We start from the raw sequence: 20,678 nt of genomic DNA, 5'->3' as shown, positions 1-20,678 counted from the left end.
ACATGCTCAACCACACCACAGACACTCCGGGACTTATAGGGGACAGACCCACAGTAAAATCTGTCAGAGGGACACAGATAGGATTTGCCAGTTCACAACCCAGCACCAGTAACACAAAGTCTGTGAACACAAAATGCCCACTGACATGCAGCGCTTTTATAATGCTAATCACACAATTATACAGTACCAAATTCACTGTGGCCCCCCTGTTTTGCACCCTGATACTTGTTCAGTAGTGGAGGAGGACCAGCGTTGTATCTGCAGCCTGAGGAGAGAGAGAAAATGGCGCTGAGCAGTGTGCTGGCTGACTGAGGAGGAAGCTCCACTCTTCAATGGCATGTTTCTCCTCAGCTTTTATGAGGTAATTTTTTATACTGGCGGGGTTAGGACTGTGCCTCAGCAACTTATGCCCCTTATTTATGCCAGCTTCCATAGGTTTCATGCTGCCCAGGGCGCCCCCGCGCCCTGCACCCTGCAGTGCCTGTGTATGTGTGGGCAAAATGGCGCGCTGCACTCCCGCCAGCCGCGCGGTACCTTTAGCCGTCATTTTCTTGATTGAAGATCTGTCTTCTAACACTCTCACCTGTCTTCTGGCTCTGTGAGGGGGGTGATGGTGTGCTGTGGGAGTGAGCATCTAGGCACGGCTAGCGTTCAGTTGCCTTCAGGAGCTAATGGTGTCCTGTCAGCCAGAAGCAGAGCCATGAAAGTCTTTAGGAAGTTGGTTCCTACTTCTGCCCCCACTCCCACGAAGCAGGGAGACTGTTGCCAGCAGTTCTTCCTGAAAATAAAAAACCTAACATAAGTCTTTTCAGAGAAACTCAGTAGAGCTCCTCTGGAGTGCATCCAGTCTGCCTGGGCACATTTCTAAACCTGAGGTCTGGAGGAGGGGCATAGAGGGAGGATCCAGTTCACACCCTTGAAAAGTCTTAAAGTGCCCATGGCTCCTGTGGAACCGTCTATACCCCATGGTCATGAAATGGACCCCAGCATCCTCTAGGACGTATGAGAAAGAGGTGCAAGATGGAATTGTCATTGGGCCCTCCCACCCACCCTTATGTTGTAAAACAGGACATGCACACTTTAGCAAACCAATCATTTCAGCGACAGGGTCTGCCACACGACTGTGGCTGAAATGACTGGTTTGTTTGGTTATGGTGCATAGGCACGCATTATAGTTAATATAACTAGTCCTAACATAAAAATAACTAGTCCTATAATAAGACTGCATAGGAGACCACAAATAGGTTGAACTCGATGGACAATTGTCTTTTTTCAACCTTAGTTACTATGTTTGGGACCCCACCAAAAAAGAAGCAATCAATCTCTCCTTGCACAAACTGGCTCTACAAGAGGCAAGATGTTGATCTCATCCTCATCCTCCGATTCCTCACCCCTTTCACTGTGTACAACCTCCTCCTCCTCACAGAGTATTCATTCGTCCCAACTGGAATCCACCATCACAGGTCCCTGTGTACTTTCTGTAGGCAATTGGTGGTAAAGGTCTTCCCGGAGGAATTTATAATTCATTTTGATGAACATTATCTTCTCCACATTTTGTGGAAGTAACCTCCTATGCCGATAGCTGACAAGGTTACCGGCTGTACTAAAAATTCTTTAGGAGTACACACTGGAGGGGGGGGGGGGCAACCTAGGTAAAATAAAGCTAGTTTGTGCAAGGGTATCCAAATTGCCTCTCTTTCCTGCCAGTATACATACGGACTGTCTGACATGCCTACTTGGATGCTGTCACTCATATAATCCGCCACCATTCTTTCAATGGTCACAGAATCATATGCAGTGACAGTAGACATGTCAGTAATCGTTGGCAGGTCATTCGGTCCGTGTTTGATGGTGCTCCAGTCTTCGGCACGCAGGGGCTGAATGCCGAAAGTGGCCCGCAATTTTTCGGGCCACCGACAGCATCTCCTGCATGCCCCAGTCATTTTTCAAAAAATTCTGCACCACCAAATTAATTGTATGTGCAAAACATGGGACGTGCTGGAATTTGCCCAGATGTAATGCATGCACAATATTGGTGGCGTTATCCGATATCACAAATCCCCAGGAGAGTCTAATTAGGGTAAGCCATTCTGTGATGATTTTCCTCATTTTCCGTAAGAGGTTGTCAGCTGTGTGCCTCTTACGGAAAGCGGTGATACATAGTGTAGCCTGACTTTGAACGAGGTGGCGTTTGCAAGATACTGCTACTGGTGCCGCTGCTGTTGTTGCTGCAGGAGGCCATACATCTACCCAGTGGGCTTCACAGTCATATAGTCCTTAGTCTGCCCTGTTCCACTTGTCCACATGTCCGTTGTTAAGTGGACAGTGGGTACAACTGCATTTTGTAGGATACTAAGGACACTTTTTCTGACGTCTCTGTACATTCTCGGTATCGCTTGCCTAGAGAAGTGAAACTTAGATGGGATTTGATACCGGGGACACAGTACCTCAAACAATTCTCTAAGTCCCACTGAACTAATGGCAAATACCGGACTCACGTCTAACACCAACATAGCTGTCAAGGCCTCAGTTATCCGCTTTGCAAAGGGATGACTGCTGTCATATTTCATCTTCCTCACAAAGGACTGTTGGACAGTCAATTGCTTACTGGAAGTAGTACAAGTGGTCTTCCAACTTCCCCGCTGGGATGACAATCAACTCCCAGTAGCAACAACAGCAGCGAAAGCAACAGAAGGTGTACCACTCAAGGATCCTCTGGAGAATCCTGGTTAGGAGAGCACTCCTCAGTCTTGCCAGTGACATGGCCTACAGGACTACTGATGTTACTGACTGAGGAGGAAGTTGACATTTAGGGAGTTGGTGGTGTGACTTGCAGGAGCTTGGGTACAAGAGGAAGAAGGGATTTAGGTGTCAGTGGACTGCTTACGCTCTTACCCAAAGTTTCTGAACTTGACACTGACTTCTGATGAATGCACTGCAGGTGACGTATAAGGGAGGATGTTCCTAGGTGGTTAACATCCTAATCCCTAAAGGTTAGGAAAAATGCAGAAAAGAAGTGATGTCTATACATACAACCAAGCGCATCAAATGAAGAAGTATTCCTACGGACCCACTGTTGTATATGGTCCTTTCACTGGAGGTCTCCAATGTAGTATTTACCCACAATAGGAAGGAAAGATAAAGTGCATATAGTGAAGCACTGTTAACTCCAATTCAGGCTATAATAAAGTGTATCTCCTCTAGCACAGTTACAACCAATTTAATAATATCACATAAAATACATATAGCAATAAAACATAATCATATAGCAGCACGTATATTCATGTAGCAGCACAATGATATCCACGTGGGAAGTCCTATAAAGTGCAATTACCAGAAGCAGGTAGGCATAAGTGCATGTAGGTCTGTGAGTCCAAAAAGACCGTGGCAACTCCTGCACTGCAACCGCTGGTCCTCCACACTGGATCTCCCAATATGATCAAGATTTGGATTCAGCTTTTTTCCCATTTCCACATCCTTATCCCTACTTATTACAGACTGACAGGGGCAACACACGGCTTGACACCTGTTGTCCGGATTTGTGGAGAAATAATTCCACACCGAAGAGGTCTTTTTTTTTTGGTAGTTTGCCCAGGCATTACAATGGGCTTCTTCATCCCACGGACAACAGGTGTCTCCCCCGGTGCCTGACTTAAACCACATCACCATCAGAATCCTCATCGTCAACTTCCTCCTCAGCACCAGCAACACCCATATTCTCATCCTGGTGTACTTCAACAGTGACATCTTCAATTTCAATATCAGGAACTGGACTGTGGGTGCTCCTTCCAGCACTTGCAGAGGGCGTGCAAATGGTGGAAGGAGCCACCTCTTCCCGTCCAGTGTTGGGAAGGTCAAGCATCGCAACCACCGACACACTTGGACTCTCCTTGGGGATTTGTGATACCATCTTAGAACACACAGTTCTTTTCTGTGCTCTTTCCAGCTTAACTCTTTTAATTTTTCTAGCGGGAGGATGAGGGCTTACATCGTCATGTGAAGCTGAACCACTAGTCATGTACATACTGTAGGCCAGGGTTTTAGCTGTTCCTTGCCACTCCATGTTGCAAATGGCATATTGGTAAGGTTTCGTTTCTCCTCAGACCATTTAAATTTCTTTTTTGGGGTCTTTTTATTGAACTATGGCTTTTTGGATTTTACATGCCCTCCACTATCACATTGGGCATCGGCCTTGCAAGACGATGTTGATGGCATTTCATTGTCTATGTCATGACTAGTGGCAGCAGCTTCAGCACTAGGAGGAAGTGTTTCTTAATCTTTCCCTATTTTATCCTTCAAGTTTTTGTTCTCCATTATTTTCTGGAGTTATATAACACAATATGCGGCACAGGAATGACTGATGGCTGATGCACAGGACACTACCACTTGTCTGATGCAGGACAACACAGCAACATCGTTAGGGACTTGTTATTATAATGTATTATTATACGGCAGCAGTGGACATATGACTGCAGAGTATACCACTGTGACTGCCTGGTCACTCGAATGACTGAAGGCTGATGCACAGGACACTACCACTGGTCTGATGCAGGACAGTACAGCAACCTTGTAAGGGACTTGTTGTTGTTGTTGTCGTTGTTGTTGTTATTATTATTATTATTATTATTATTATTATTATACGGCAGCAGTGGACATATGGCTGCAGAGTATACCACTGTGACTGCCTGGTCACTGGAATGACTGATGGCTGATGCACAGGACACTACCACTGGTCTGATGCAGGACAACACAGCAACCCTGTTAGGGACTTGTTGTTGTTGTTGTTGTTATTATTATTATTATACGGCAGCAGTGGACATATGGCTGCAGAGTATACCACTGTGACTGCCTGGTCACTGGAATGACTGATGGCTGATGCACAGGACACTACCACTGGTCTGATGCAGGACAACACAGCAACCCTGTTAGGGACTTGTTGTTGTTGTTGTTGTTGTTATTATTATTATTATACGGCAGCAGTGGACATATGGCTGCAGAGTATACCACTGTGACTGCCTGGTCACTGGAATGACTGATGGCTGATGCACAGGACACTACCACTGGTCTGATGCATGACAACACAGCAACACTGTAAGGGACTTGTTGTTATTATAATTTATTATTATACGGCAGCAGTGGACATATGGCTGCAGAGTATACCACTGTGACTGCCTGGTCACTGGATGACTGAAGGCTGATGCATAGGATACTACCACTGGTCTGATGCAGCACAATACACCACCACTGGTCTGATGCAGCACAATACACCACCACTGAACTGATGCAGAACAACACAGCAGCAATGGACATATGGCAGCAAGAGGACACATCCACTGTGACTGCCTGGACACTGGAATAACTGATGGCTGATGCACAGGACACTACCACTGGACTGATGCAGCACAATACACCACCATTGAACTGATGCAGCACAACAAAGCAGCAATGGACATATGGCAGCAAGCGGACACAACTACTGTGACTGCCTGGTCACTGGAATGACTGATGGCTGATGCACAGGACACTACCACTGGAGTGATGCAGCACAATCCACCACCACTGAACTGATGCACCACAACACAGCAGCAATGGACATATGGCAGCAAGAGGGATGTCCTTAAGAAAGAGGGATGTCCTTAAGAAAGATTATAGGGACTTAGGCCAGAAACTAAAAAAAAGCACATCTAAGGTAATTTTCTCTAAAATATTACCAGTGCCACGCGCTAGCCTAGGGAGACAGAGGGAGATTAGGGAGGTAAATGTGTTGCTCAGAAACTGGTGTAGGAAAGAGGGATTTGTGTTCTTGGAACACTGGGCGGACTTCTCAGTCAGGCGCCATCTTTTTTCTCGTGATGGATTGCACCTGAATGAGGAAGGGGCTGAGGTGCTGGGGGGAAGGATGGTTAGTAGGTTGGAGGAGCTTTTAAACTAGGAGCCTGGGGGGAGGGTTTAGCTAGAAACTATGGGGCATGCAGTGAAAATAGTAGGGATGGTGGTAGTGAGATAAAAGGGGGTGGAGAAGGGGGGAGGGAAAGTGCAGCCGGTAAGGGTATTTACATGGGTTCTAATAAGGGTATTAAGAAAGGTATTGCCAAAGCATTAAATAATAACAATTATGTGTCATCATTACAGACTATAGAAAAAGATGTACGGGACTTAAGGGAAAATACTTATGTCAGGGCGGTGAATTTAGACGGGAACATTGGGTTGATCAAAGAGAAAAGTAAGGTGGGCAATACTAAGAACGGTGGGGTTGGAGAGGGAACAAGAAGGACAGTCTGTATCAGTAACTCTATGGATGCACTAGATAACCAGGATGGGATATCTTTAAAAAAAACAAACGAATAAAGGAACCGCTAAACTAAAATGTATGCTGGCAAATGCAAGAAGTCTAGCAGGTAAAATGGATGAATTGGAATTGTTAGCATCAAAGGCTGAGTATGACATTATAGGTATTACGGAAACATGGTGGGACGACTCTCACGACTGGGTTGCTAACTTGGAGGGGTATTCTCTTTTCAGGAGGGACAGGGCAAACAAAAGAGGAGGAGGTATATGTCTTTATGTTAAACCATCACTTAAACCATACTTAAAGGAGGTTATCTATGAGGCGATAACGTGGAGTCACTATGGGTAGAAATCTCAAGTGGGGGAATTGATGCAAAAAAAGTAGTCATAGGCACGTGCTACAAACAGCCGGATATTAGCATACATGAGGAAGAACAACTATTGCAGCAAATCAAAACGGCTGCGGGATTGGGGGACATCCTGTGATTGGGGATTTTAATTACCCGGAAATAAACTGGAGTAACGATTCATGTGCTAAAGCGAGGGGCAACAGGTTCTTAAATATGATAAAGGATCACTACTTGTCTCAATTAGTCGAGGATCCAACTAGGGGTAAAACTACCCTGGATCTAGTAATTACTAATAATGTGGACATTATATCAAACACTAAAGTTGGGGAGACTTTGAGTAACAGTGATCACTATATGATCACATTCAACATCAGTTTCAGGAAACATAGCTACAGGGGTTCCACCAAAACTTTTAACTTTAGGAAGGCTAATTTCAGTATGCTGAGATGTGCACTTAACAACATAGAGTGGGAGGTTCTGTTTAATAACAAGAACACTTCGGAAATGTGGGATGTTTTAAAAGGGTTGCTGGATAGCAATATTCATAAATTTATTCCCATGGGCAGTAAACGCAGGGGTATTAAAATTAAACCGATGTGGCTTAACAAGAAGGTTAAGGCAGAAATGGATAACAAAACGCGGGCTTTCAAAGCATTTATACCTAATGGAAAGGAGTCTTTCAAGTTTTACAAGGAATGTAATAAGAAATGCAAAAAAGCAATAAGAGCAGCTAAAATTGAAAATGAAAAGCAAATCGCTATAGAGAGTAAAACCAATCCTAAAAAGTTTTTTAAATACATTAATGGTAAAAGGTTAAAAAAGGAGAATATAGGTCCATTAAAAGATAAATTAGGAGAACTGATAAATGATGACGAAATAAAAGCAGAAATACTGAACAAATTCTTTTCATCAGTATTCACCAAAGAACTGATGATGGGAGTAGAGCATAACAATTGTGACAGTAATGATTCATGGTTAGATTCTTGTTTAAGCGAAGAAGTAGGCCGGGAGAGACAAAGCAAAATTAAGATTAATAAATCACCTGGTCTTGATGGACTTCACCCGAGGGTTCTTATGGAGCTTAGTTCACAACTAGCATGACCCCTATACCAGTGGCAAACGCATGATTTGCAAGGGGGGGTTCCAGAACTGGGTGGAGCCAATCACAGGGGTGGGGACTGAGCTGACCCAGTATATGCTGGGTCCGTAAAACTAGTGTGCCTGTGTGTGTGTATATATATATATATATATATATACATATATATATATATATATACACATATATAGGGTTCACTATGGTATGCCGGCGGACAGGCTCCCGGCGACCAGCATACCGGCGCCGGGAGCCCTACCACCGGCTTACCGACAGTGTGGCGAGCGCAAATGAGCCCCTTGTGGCCTCGCTGCACTCACCACGCTACGGGCACGGTGCACGCTATTTTATTCTCCCTCCAGGTGGGTCGTGGACCCCCACGAGGGAGAACAATTGTCGGTATGCCGGCTGTCGGGATCCCGGCGCCGGTATACTGTGTGCCGGGATTCTGTCAGTCGGCATACTGAAGACCACCTCATATATATACCGTGTGTATGTATATATATATATATATATATATATATATATGCCGCAAAAGTTCCAAAGATTTGGAGGTGCACTCTCACAAAAACAACTCTTGTATCAGCTTCTCATTTAAATCACCATAATTTTATTGTCGACATTTCGGTCTGGTCACAGGCCTTTATCAAGACAGGTGATGTAATATGTCACATATTCAAAGTTTCTTGACAAATAAGATACATCTGCAAATAGACAGTAATAGCAATTACTAACAATATGCCTCACCGGCCCCTATCAGGGCCAATTCACAAAAGACACGGATCCACCACCAATGTTCACCTGAGGTGATCAAAAATACATATTGAATAGGGTGTGCAAGATGGATGAAATCCACAAATACCTAGGGATCAGCTGTCCACAGGTTCTCGCAGGGGTTATAAGATCACATGGTATTAAAATCATATGTGGGAAAATCCATACTGTCAAAAAAGAACCAATGTATATAGTAACCATGAACCCATATGAGATGTACAGGCAGTACCTAACCAACCATATTTAGCAGAGAAAAATTCAAATACCTGGCTCAGATGGCCTGGAAGTGAGGATGCAGCAGCGTCAATGCCAAGACTGGTGCCTAAAAACGTCCAGCTTCTAATAGCAATCTGGACAATAGCAATGGTTTCAGTGTCTAACATGGATACTGTGCGCCGGGATCACGTCTATCGGCATACTGAAGACCACCCCATATATATACCGTGTGTGTATATATATATATATATATATATATACACACACACATACATATACACATATACATAGCATATTAAACATGCATATATATATTAATATATATACACATACAGTACACGTATATATACACATGTATATATATCATATGTGTGTGTGTGTGTGTGTTTATATGTATGTATGTATGTATGTATATACATGTGTATATATGTATGCACATGGATATATATGTACTATAATTAAAATAAAGTAAACTTTTATTGCACTTACAAGTGCCACCAGGAAGATAGCAGGCTGCAGAGGACGCTAGACAGCCATTAATAATACTCATGCAGCTAAAAAAAAAAAAAAAGTTTTTTTTTTTTTTTTTGTGGAGGGGGGTTTCTGGGTGCTCGGAAACCCCCCCCTGGGTGCGCCACTGTATACTTGATTTTCAATAGTTCAATTAGATCAGGCATGGTACCGAAGGATTGGCGTATAGCTGAGGTAGTGCCATTATTTAAAAAGGGATCCAAAAATCTTCCGGGAAACTACAGACCAGTTAGTTTGACGTCTATAGTGGGGAAAATATTGGAAGGAATTCTAAGGGACAGCATATAGGACTATCTACAGTCCGCTAGGATTATTAGCAAGAACCAGCATGGGTTTGTGAGGGACAGGTCATGTCAGACTATCTTAATTAGCTTCTACGAGGAAGTGAGCAATAATCCTTGATCAGGGAGAAGCAGTGGATGTGGTCTTCCTAGATTTTGCAAAAGCCTTCGATACAGTTCCTCACAGGAGACTGATGATCAAATTAGAGGAACTTGGCCTAGGAAAAACTGTTTGCACATGGATAAGCAACTGGTTGGATAGCAGGGTATAGCGAGTAGTGGTCAATGGGAAGTCCTCAACCTGGTCTCCAGTAGTCAGCGGAATACCACAAGGGTCCGTACTCGGACCACTACTGTTCAACATATGTATCAATGACCTAGAAATAGGCCTGGAAAGCACAGTGTCAATCTTTGCAGATGAAACTAAACCGAGTAAGGTAATTAACTCAGAATTGGATGTGGAGTCCTTGCAGAATGATCTATCTAAACTTGAACTCTGGGCGTCTAAATGGAAAATGAGGTTCAATACAGACAAATGCAAGGTTATGCATTTCGGGACTAAAAACAAACTCGCAGCCTACATATTAAATAGGCAAACAGAGTTGGAAAAAGATTTGGGGGTACTCATTGATAATAGGCTTCATAACCATACACAATGTCAAAACGCAGTAAAAAAGGCAAGTAAGGTGCTAGCGTGCATAAAAAGGGGAATTGAGACAAGGGACTCAGATGTAATCCTGCCGCTGTATAAAGCATTGGTATGTCCGCACCTGGAATATTGTGTTCAGCTTTGGGCGCTATTGTATAAAAAAAGACATCAGTGAACTTGAAAGGGTTCAAAGGTGAGCTACTAAATTGATTAAAGGCCTAGAGGGACTGGATTATAAGGAAAGGCTTACTAGGTTGAATATGTATACACTAGAAAAGAGGCGCCTAAGAGGAGATGTTATTAATATCTTCAAATATGTAAAAGGACATCACAAAGAGTTATCAGAGGAATTATTTATTAAAAGAACACAATTTAGGACACTCGCTGCGGCTGGAGGAGAGAAAGTTCCGAACACAACGAAGGAAAGGGTTCTTCACTGCTAGGGCAATTAGGATGTTGAATTCCCTGCCAGGGAAGGTGGTAATGGCGGTCTCTGTAATTGGATTTAAAAAGGAATGGATACATTTCTGAATGAAAATGATATCCAAGGTTATAATTTTTAAAATATCAACGTGGTTAATCCGGGGAAACATGAGTTATAGTCATTAACTAGTCATAAAACATTATTCAGCGGGTATGTAGAATCATCACAACTTAATACAGGTTGAACACGATGGGCAATTTGCCTCTATTCAACCTCAATTACTATGTTACTATGTAAGAGGACACAAGCACTGTGACTGGACAGATGCAGCACAAGACATGGACACTTAGAGAATGGAGACACGTTCTCTCTCTACACTCTCCAATGCCGGAGTGAAAATGTCAAGGACGCGCGACTCCTTATATGGAATCCAACCCCGCGACAATCCGACAGCGGGATGATGACGTTTTGCCTCGTTCTGGTTTCCAAGTCAGGCGGGAAAACCTGAGCCTGACTCGGATCCGGACTCGAATGGTGAAGTTCGGTACAGTTCGGTTCTCTGAGAACCGAACCCGCTCATCTCTAGTTTCTGCAGTCCAGAACACACAATCTCTGAAAAAGACCATATGGGATTACATGTAAATTGCCTTGCTGAAGTCAAACAACCAATGGAACCGCCGTAGGCATAACATATCCAGTTTGTTATAGTATGCCTGGACAGTTATGATTTGCTGTTACAGCTCCTGTGGAACTGATTGCTGGTGTGTCTTCCTGGATTGTGGAAACAGGGATATACTAGTAGAAGAGTGGAAGATCATGGCTTATCATGGCCAGAATAGTCCTATCAGTTTGGTCACTATCGCTCCTTTTAGATATGATGTATGATAAGGTTTGGTTGGCATTGTATTATAATTATTGAATTATGTTTTGACCACATTTATTTCCCAGTCATCCTGGCCTTGCCTTGTTTATTAGCATGGCATAATAAGGAAAAGGCGGAGAGGGGAAGTCAGTTGCACAGGAAAAGATATAAATGGTGTCTTTATCGTATAGACTTGCAAATGCCCCCAATTTGTGTAAAGCATCAATTGTTCATACACATTTGGGGGTGCTACCACAGATCATGTTACAATACAAGATAAAGTTGGGAGAAAGAGAAAGGATCTGTTTATAGTGCACAAATTATTAAAATGTAACTTTTTATTAATTCATTTTAAAATCGGTGACATATTATGTTGTCACATATCTTACTAATTAGTTGCATGCAAAATATTAAAAAACATATATAACAGTTATGTGAAAGTATAACAATACTGTGAGCTACAAAGAAGAAAGAAAAAACAAAGATTGTTAAAAAAACTGAGCGTCTGTTTTGTGTCTGTCCTCTTTAATCACTGTCTTGATATGGATAAATAATTTTCTGTGTTTCTATTAGAATCAGTGTTGTAAATTAACAATAATATAACAGAACTAATATTTCTCTTACGTCCTAGAGGATGCTGGGGTCCATTTTAGTACCATGGGGGTATAGACGGTTCCGCAGGAGCCTTCGGCACTTTAAGACTTTTCAACAGTGTGAACTGGCTCCTCCCTCTATGCCCCTCCTCCAGACCTCAGTTTAGAAAATGTGCCCAGGAGACTGGATGCACACTAGTGGAGCTCTACAGAGTTCTGCTAGAAAAAGACTTTGTTAGGTTTTTTAATTTACAGGGAAGCTGCTGGCAACAGCTTCCATGCTTCGTGGGACTTAGGGGGGGGGGGGGGGGGGAGTAAGAACCAACTTCTCAATTAGTTCAATGGCTCTGCTTCCGCTGACAGGACACCATTAGCTCCTGAAGGGTACTGAACAAACACAGCCCAAGCCTGACCAGCGTTCACTACCACAGCACTGCCGCCTCCCCCTAACAGAGCCAGAAGTCAGAAGGCTGGTGAGTATATTACCGGAGTCCTGCAGAGAGGGGATCCTCCGGTCATCGTTGGCGGCAAAAAAGTTACAGCACAGTGGCTGAAGCTGCACGAGCATGCATCTCAAAACACACACAGGGTGCAGGGCGCGGAGGGGGGGGGGGGGTTGGGGGGTGGGGGGGGGGGGCACCCTGAGCTGCATGGAAAATCCTTACTCTCACTGGCTAAACGGTAAATACATGTATAGCCTCTGATTTACAAACCCCAGCCAGTATAAAAATCATTGTAGCTGAGGCAGGAAGGCGTGGCTTCTCCTAAGACTTGCCAGACACTCACTCTGCCATTTTCTCATGCAGGGTCACAGAGAAAAGCTGACAGACACTGTTCCTCCTCATAACAATGCTGAAACAAGTACCAGGGTGTTATAGAGAGGGGGGGGGGGGGGGGGGAGTGTTTATTACATTAGGTGAGCGTGCCTAATATTGAAATAAAGCGCTGAAGGTTTTGTACAATAAATATACATGTACAATTCTCTTCATATACGGCGCAGTGTGTGAACTGGCAAATCTCTCTGCGTTTCTCTGAAGATTTTAGTGTGGGTCTGTCACCGATAGCTCCCCTGTATGATTGTGCTGTGAAAGTGCATGTTTGTGACATGTCAGATAATGGAGAGAGCTCTTCCCCTGAGGAAGCCATTTTAGATACGCAGGAGTGTAATGTGGTGGCCCTTCCCTCACAGAAGGAGCCAGAGAGGGTGAGAAAATTACAAAGTAATATGTCAAAGCTTTCTAGAAAATTCTCTGAGTCTGAACAACAGACAAAATACTGGAGAAAGTCAGTGGAGGATGTACTAATTGCTGATCCCTCCACGTCATCCACACGGGACCCCTCAAGTTCCCAGAAAAGGTCTCTGGCCCAGATCAGGCTTGCCTACCCTCCCGCATTCAGCGGGAGGCTCCCGATTTTTAAAAGCCTCCCGCTGCTCCGCATACCTTGTCCGCCCTCCCGGATTTTAAGGTCCGTCATTAAAAAACTGGACTGCGCATGCGCAAGTCCAGAGAGGCGGGGGGCGGGGCCTGCACGGGAGACTTCAGGCAGCCACCGCAGGGTTGTGTGCAGCGTCAGCCGTCCTGCTGTGCACACTGAGAGGCCGTCTGAAGCAGTGTTTTGCTTCCCTGTGCCTAGCCCCTCCCACCTCACTCAGAAGCGTGCACCAGCACCACAAGCAGCAGCACTGGCTTTCCTCTCACTGCTCTTCGGCTCTCACTGGGTGTTCCTGCACTGTGCTGCCCTCCCACACAGCTCCCAGTCTATACAGGAAGGAGCAAGATTGCCAGGTGGGTGCAGGGCTGCAGAGTGTCATGGGGGTGGGGGGTGTAATGTGGCACTGGGTGTAATATTGCACTGGCTGTAATATGGGGGTGGGGCTGTGTATAATAGTATGTAATCTGGTACAGGGTGTAATATGGGGGAGGGGGGTATGTATGCTGTTTGTAATGTGCTGGGTGTAATATGGGAGGGGCTGTGTATAATGTAATGTACTGGGTGTAATATGGGAGAGGAGGCCTGTATATAATGTAATGTGCTGGGTGTAATATGGGGGGGCTGTGCATAATGTGCTGGGTGTAATATGGGGGAGGGGACCTGTATATAATGTAATGTGCTGGGTGTAATATGGGGGGTTGTGTATAATGTCATGTGCTGGGTGTAATATGGGGGGGCTGTGTATAATGTGCTGGGTGTAATATGGGGGAGGGGACATGTATATAATGTAATGTGCTGGGTGTAATATGGGGGGCTGTGTATAATGTCATGTGCTGGGTGTAATATGGGGGGGCTGTGTATAATGTGCTGGGTGTAATATGGGGGAGGGGACCTGTATATAATGTAATGTGCTGGGTGTAATATGGGGGGCTGTGTATAATGCCATGTGCTGGGTGTAATATGGGGGGGCTTTGTATAATGTGCTGGGTGTAATATGGGGAAGGGGGCCTGTATATAATGTAATGTGCTGGGTGTAATATGGGGGGGGGGGGCTGTGTATAATGTGCTGGGTGTAATATGGGGGGGGGGGGACTGTGTATAATGTCATGTGCTGGGTGTAATATGGGGGGGGCTGTGTATAATGTCATGTGCTGGGTGTAATATGGGGGGGCTGTGTATAATGTAATGTGCTGGGTGTAATATGGGGGGGCTGTGTATAATGTGCTGGGTGTAATATGGGGGGAGGGGCTGTGTATAATGTCATGTGCTGGGTGTAATATGGGGGGCTGTGTATAATGTCATGTGCTGGGTGTAATATGGGGAGGTTGGGATTGGGTGACCGGCGGTTGGGATCCCATCGTTCAGCATACCGACGCCAGGGTCCCGGCTGCCAGATTGTCGGTGGGTGGGGGTGAGCGCAACGAAGCTCCTTGCTTGCTCGCTGCGCTCGCCACAGGTTCTATTCCAAGTCTATGGGTTTTGTGGACACCCACGAGTGGGAACAGTCCCTGTTAGTCGGAATGCAGACTGTCAGGATTTCTAGCGGTTAGGATGCCGACCGCCGGTAACATGATTACATCCCATATGGAGGAGCTGTGTATGCTATGTGTAATGTGGTACTGGGTGTAATATCAGGGGTGGGGGGCTGTGTATAATGCAATGTAATCTGATACTGGGTGTAATATGGGCAAGGGGCGCTGTGTATGTTTATGTCATACCTCCCAAATGTCCTGATTTTGGCTGGACAGTCTAGTTTTTCACGGACTGTACCGCTGTCCACCCACAGAAGCCAGCAGACACACCGGAAGGAGCACAAGACGCCAGCACGGAGAATACGCGTCCAGCTGCAAGGAGACCAGCCACGCACAGACCGCTCAACACAGCACCCGGCATCACAGACGCCTGTCACGGATCCACAATATACAGGTAGATTGCAGGGACAGTTAGCGTGTGAGGGTTGTTGAATGGCAAAAAATGGACTCCAGCAATTATTCATATAAACGGACCGGAAAAGCTGCTTAATTACAACAGAGAGCTTGTAAACATTGATTTTATTCATTTTTTAAATGTATTTATTTCATTTTTATTTATTTAATTTTAATATTTTGTTTTTTCTTCTTTTAATCTCTATTCCTTCTTTAACGTTTATTCTTCTCTTTCCTTTTCTTAAATCTTCTTAAGGCATTGCTATTCACAGCGCTTTGTTTCCCATTTATCAGTGTCCCGCAGTTGGCAGACCCTCTCTCACGCTGCTCTGCTTAGCAGAGCAGCAGTGAATAGACACTGTCCGCATGTGCACAGCGTCTATTCACCGGCAGAGAGGACGCAGGACATGACCAGCAACTCACAGAGTGCTGTTCATGCCCCCATAGTAACAAAAACAGGGGCATGGCTTGTAATCGTGGCACTTCCTGTGAGGCCACACCTCTATCCACGAGGCCATACCCCTAATTTTGGGTGCGCGCCTACGCACCCTCCAATATTGTAAAGTACTGGGTATAATATGGGAGAGGGTGTGTGTGTATAATGTAATGTATTATGGTGCTGTGTGTACTAGATGTAATACGTATATATACAGTATGTAAATATGGGTGTAGTAGTGTGTGTGTGTGTGTGTATATATATATATATATATATACACACTGTACACACACATACACATACATATATACACAAACCCACACCAGTGTATGTAGATTTCATTTTTGTCCATCTCTTCTCACAAAAGTCTCTCAAATGTTGGTACATTAATATATCGTGCACCTACTGTATATTATTACTCTTTTTTTTTTTTCTTTTTTGCTGCTTTTAGTAGTATAGTTTTCACCTGCCATTGCAGGACACACCTCTGATTGCAATAAATACGCCCATAGGTGGAGCTAGAAATGCCCTTGGGGCGGAGCTAGAGACGTACCTCAACGGCGCATTCTGCTGCCGCTTGGAATCTCCCTGAAACTAGTTTTCAAAAGTAGGCAAGTATGGCCCAGATAATGCAAGGGGACACAGACACAGATTCCGACTCTGACGTCAACACTGGGGATTTGAGAGGGGTAGACCCCAAATTAGCCAAAAGCACATACCCTCCAACATTTTACACAGAAAAAGCGGTACAAATTCGAAAAAGGGGCGTGGCCGCGGGTAAAGGGGGCGTGGCCACACCCCTTTTCCTATACTTTCAATGGAAGTTTGGAGAGCCAAAAATCGGTACAGACCATGAAAAAAAGGTACTGTACCTATTAAAAAGGTACAGTTGGAGGGTATGAAAGCATACAATGTATGATAGTTGCTATAAAGGAAGTGTTGGAGTTTCCTGAAACAACACTGGGCCCTGAGGAAAAGGATTATTTTAAATTAAATAAAGGTCGTGACTTTTTCTCCTTCAAAGGATTTGAATGCGTTCTTTGAAGAATCCTGGGCTAACCCAGAGAAGAAATTTACCCTTCCCAGGATGATACGTGTAGCGTACCCTTTCCCTGAGGAAGACAGGCACAAATGGGAGACTCCCCCAATGATAGACACCTCAGTTTCTCGGCTGTCTAAGAAAATAGTTTTGCCTGCCCCTGGTTCAGCCTCTTTAAAAGATCCAGCTGACCATAAATTAGAAACAACCCTAAAATCCATATATACGGCTAACGGAACGGTGCTCAGGCCCACCAATGCTTCTACGTGGGTAGGTAACGCCCACCAATGCTTCTACGTGGGTAGGCAACGCTATGCTTGTTAATATAGACACAGTTGACAGGGATGAAATAGTCCTAACTCTCGGCCATATCAAAAATGCTGCAGGTTACTTAGTTGAAGCTATGAAGGATATTGGGTTGCTGAGTTCAAGATCCTCCGCTATGGCGATTTCAACCCGCAGGGTGCTGTGGATCTGCCAATGGAATGCTTATGCGGAATAAGAAAGAATATTGAGGCGCTTCCTTACAATGGAGAAGCCCTCTTTGGAGACAAGCTGGATGCCATGATTTCAACAACTACATCAGGCAAGTCAGCATTTCTGCCTTCCGCAGCTGCTCCACCTAGGAAAGGATTTCATTCTCATACGATGCAATCCTTTCGGCCCAACAAGTCCAAAAAGGCAAAGGGTACTCCCTTCTTCGCAGGAAGAGGGCGAGGAAGAGGTAAAAAAATCTACAAGACCATCAGGCTTGCAGGAGCAGAAGTCAACAGCTACTTCAGCTAATACCTCAGCATGACGCTGGGGCTCCCCTGCAGGAGTACGATCGGGTGGGGGCACGTCTACTGTCTTTCAGCCAGGTCTGGGTTCACTCAGATCTGGATCCTTGGGTATTGTGGATAGTATCCCAAGGGTACAAATTGGAATTTCAGAACCTTCCCCCATGCCGATATTTCAAATCAGCCTTACCAGCTTCTGTTCAGGACAGAGCAAAAGTGCTGAACGCAATACAGAAATTATGTCAAGACAACGTAATTTCCTTAGTTCCTGTGTCACAACAGGAAAAAGGGTTTTATTCAAACCTGTTTATAGTGCCGAAACCGGATGGCTCGGTCAGGCCGATTTTAAACCTAAAGACTCATGAAACTTTATTTGAAAAGGTTTAAATTCAAGATGGAATCCCTGAGAGCGGTGATCTCCAGCTTGGAGGAAAAGGAATTTCTGGTATCGATGGACATCAAAGATGCTTATTTACATGTTCCCATCTACCCACCGCATCAGGCATACCTGAGGTTTGCGGTGCAGGACTGCCACTACCAGTTCCAAACATTGCCTTTCGGGCTCTCCACGGCTCTGAGAATATTCACCAAGGTGATGGCGGAGATGATGGTTCTTCTTCGCAAGAAAGGAGTCAAAGTCATCCCATACTTGGACAATCTCCTCATAAAAGCGAGATCCAGGGAGAAACTAGTGCAGAACTTTGCACTTTCCCTGACGGTGCTTCAACAGCATGGTTGGATCATAAACCTTCCAAATCACAATTGGAACCCACAAGGAGGTTATCATTTCTGAGAATGATATTGGACACGGAAGCACAGAAAGTATTCCTACCGGTGGAAAAGGCTCTGGAGATCCAGAGGATGGTCAAACAAGTTTTAAAACCAGCACGCGTATCGATTCATCAGTGCATGCACCTGCTGGGGAAGATGGTAGTGGCCTACGAGGCTCTACAACGCCATGGTGTTCCAATGGGACTTACTGGACAAGTGGTCTGGATCGCACCTATACATGCACCGGAGGATAATCCTGTCAACAAAAGCCAGAATTTCACTCTTGTGGTGGCTTCAAAGTTTTCACCTCCTGGAGGGACGCAGGTTCGGGATTCAGACTTGGATCCTGGTGACCACAGATGCAAGCCTCCGAGGTTGGGGAGCAGTCACGCAAGGGGAAAGCTTCCAAGGACGATGGTCAAGTCAAGAAGTACTCCTTCACATAAGCATTCTGGAATTGAGAGCTGTGTACAACAGCCTTCATCAAGCAGAAGAAAAGAATTCCAGATTCCGTGCGCACTAGACTGGGGTGCAGCTACACAATACACAAATGTGTGAATCCACCAAACACACAGAAGACATATACAAAAAAGACAAAATGTGCATTAACAGTAGCGCTCTCCAACCACCATGTATAGAAACCCCCAACAAAAGTGAAACAAAATTGATAGAATTGATTCACCCTGAGGGAATGGAGGGATTCTTCGCCCTCCCTTTGCTTAGATCTATATAAGTAGCAGCACACACTTCTCTCTTTGAATCACAAACCAAGGGAAAATTCTCCAGAGCCCCAGAGAAAAATCCACAGAGGATTTGGATGTAGTTTTACTTCTTGCTGAACATCCTAAAAGGCTTTGAGAAGAGAGAGACATAGTGTAGCAGTCCTTAAACATGAATAAAGATTTATTCCACAGACCGCACTTACAGAACAATAATGTAAAAAGAGCAATTAGAATCAAATCCAATGGACATATCACCAAGATGGCATCTCTCCTCCTCGGGAAATTCCTGCAACACCAGCTGGACACGGTGAGTGGAAATGCTGGGTTCCGGATCCACAGCTACCACAAGTACAAGGAAGATCCTTCAGAGCGAAATGGAGAACAGGTCCACGGAAATGAAAAGACAAGCGAAGTTCAACGCGTATCGGACATTCAGTCCTTCATCAGGAGCATACATTCGCTTGTTAAAAGACCATACTAATACCCTATACACAGCTGGAATTGATTACCGCTAGCCGGCAACCTCCAGTATCTTCATTTCCGCTTTGGTCATCTGACCGGAAACGGAAACTCCCTTTGCGGTTCACATGCGTTCCACGCGGCAATCTTCATCACAGCCGCGTTCCACTTCATATCCTTATGCGTTCCACGGGCTTCCGGACTCGGCAAAGTTTATAAAGTATAGTCCTTTTACAATCAGTCCATTTGGTCCAATTAAAAGTCCCATAAAACCCGTTAATAACGAGGCCATAAAAAAGAAAGAAAAATACATATTTACCAAGACAAAACAGCACATATAAAATAAATATAATAAAACCATAAATAGATACTGATAAAAAGTGACAAGCCTGAGAAAGAGGAACCCGAAGAAAGGGAAGGAATTATTCCAAAAAGCATTTCAATTCGAATTCACCGTTTAACCCCCTGGGTACCAGGGTACCCAAACGGTGAATCCATTGCATTTCTGCCCTCGCCAATCTCCTCTCTAGATCTCTTGTTCTCCATTTCGGTATAACCGTCTGTATCCCACAGAATGACTTTAAAAAACATTCTTTCGACCCATGGACCCTTTTAAAATGTGCTGAGACAGTATGGGTCTCTAACCCCTTTCTTATGTTGTAGATGTGTTCGGCCCACCTCACCTTAACACACCTCCCTGTCCTTCCAACATAAAATAAACCACATGTACATTCTAGAATGTAAACCACATTCTTGGTGTGACATGTGATGAATTCCCTGATGGGGAAAGACTTCCCATTCACCATAAATTCTGTGATCTTTCTTATAGGTGATTTTACTGACTTGCACATTAGGCAGTCACCACAACGGTGAAAACCCTTTGTCCTTATACTTTGTCTAAGGTCTGTTTCTAAACTACTCTTTACTAACTGGTTCTTTAAGGAGGTTGCTCTTCTATACACAAAGGTGGGACCCTCTGGTAACAGGGAACCTAAGACCGAGTCCTGTTTGAGTATATTCCAATTATCACGAAAAACACGTTCTATACCTTT

General features: G+C 44.5%; 1 protein-coding gene across 1 annotated transcript in view; it reads left to right on the top strand.

Annotated features, from left to right (window-relative positions):
- Positions 1 to 7,142: 7,142 nt before the first annotated feature.
- Positions 7,143 to 20,678, top strand: part of LOC135057220 (uncharacterized) — a 91,683-nt gene continuing 78,147 nt past the window's right edge. Inside the window, exons 1-4 of the mRNA XM_063963113.1 lie at positions 7,143 to 7,387; positions 7,451 to 7,612; positions 13,529 to 13,848; positions 15,282 to 15,421. Of these exons, the coding sequence (XP_063819183.1) occupies positions 7,143 to 7,387; positions 7,451 to 7,612; positions 13,529 to 13,848; positions 15,282 to 15,421 (867 nt within the window). The remainder of the gene's footprint in view (positions 7,388 to 7,450; positions 7,613 to 13,528; positions 13,849 to 15,281; positions 15,422 to 20,678) is intronic.

This window comes from Pseudophryne corroboree, chromosome 3 (genome assembly GCF_028390025.1).
Source record: "Pseudophryne corroboree isolate aPseCor3 chromosome 3, aPseCor3.hap2, whole genome shotgun sequence".
In the NCBI taxonomy this organism is placed as follows: domain Eukaryota; kingdom Metazoa; phylum Chordata; class Amphibia; order Anura; family Myobatrachidae; genus Pseudophryne; species Pseudophryne corroboree.
This window is presented reverse-complemented; position numbering and strand designations above follow the sequence as displayed.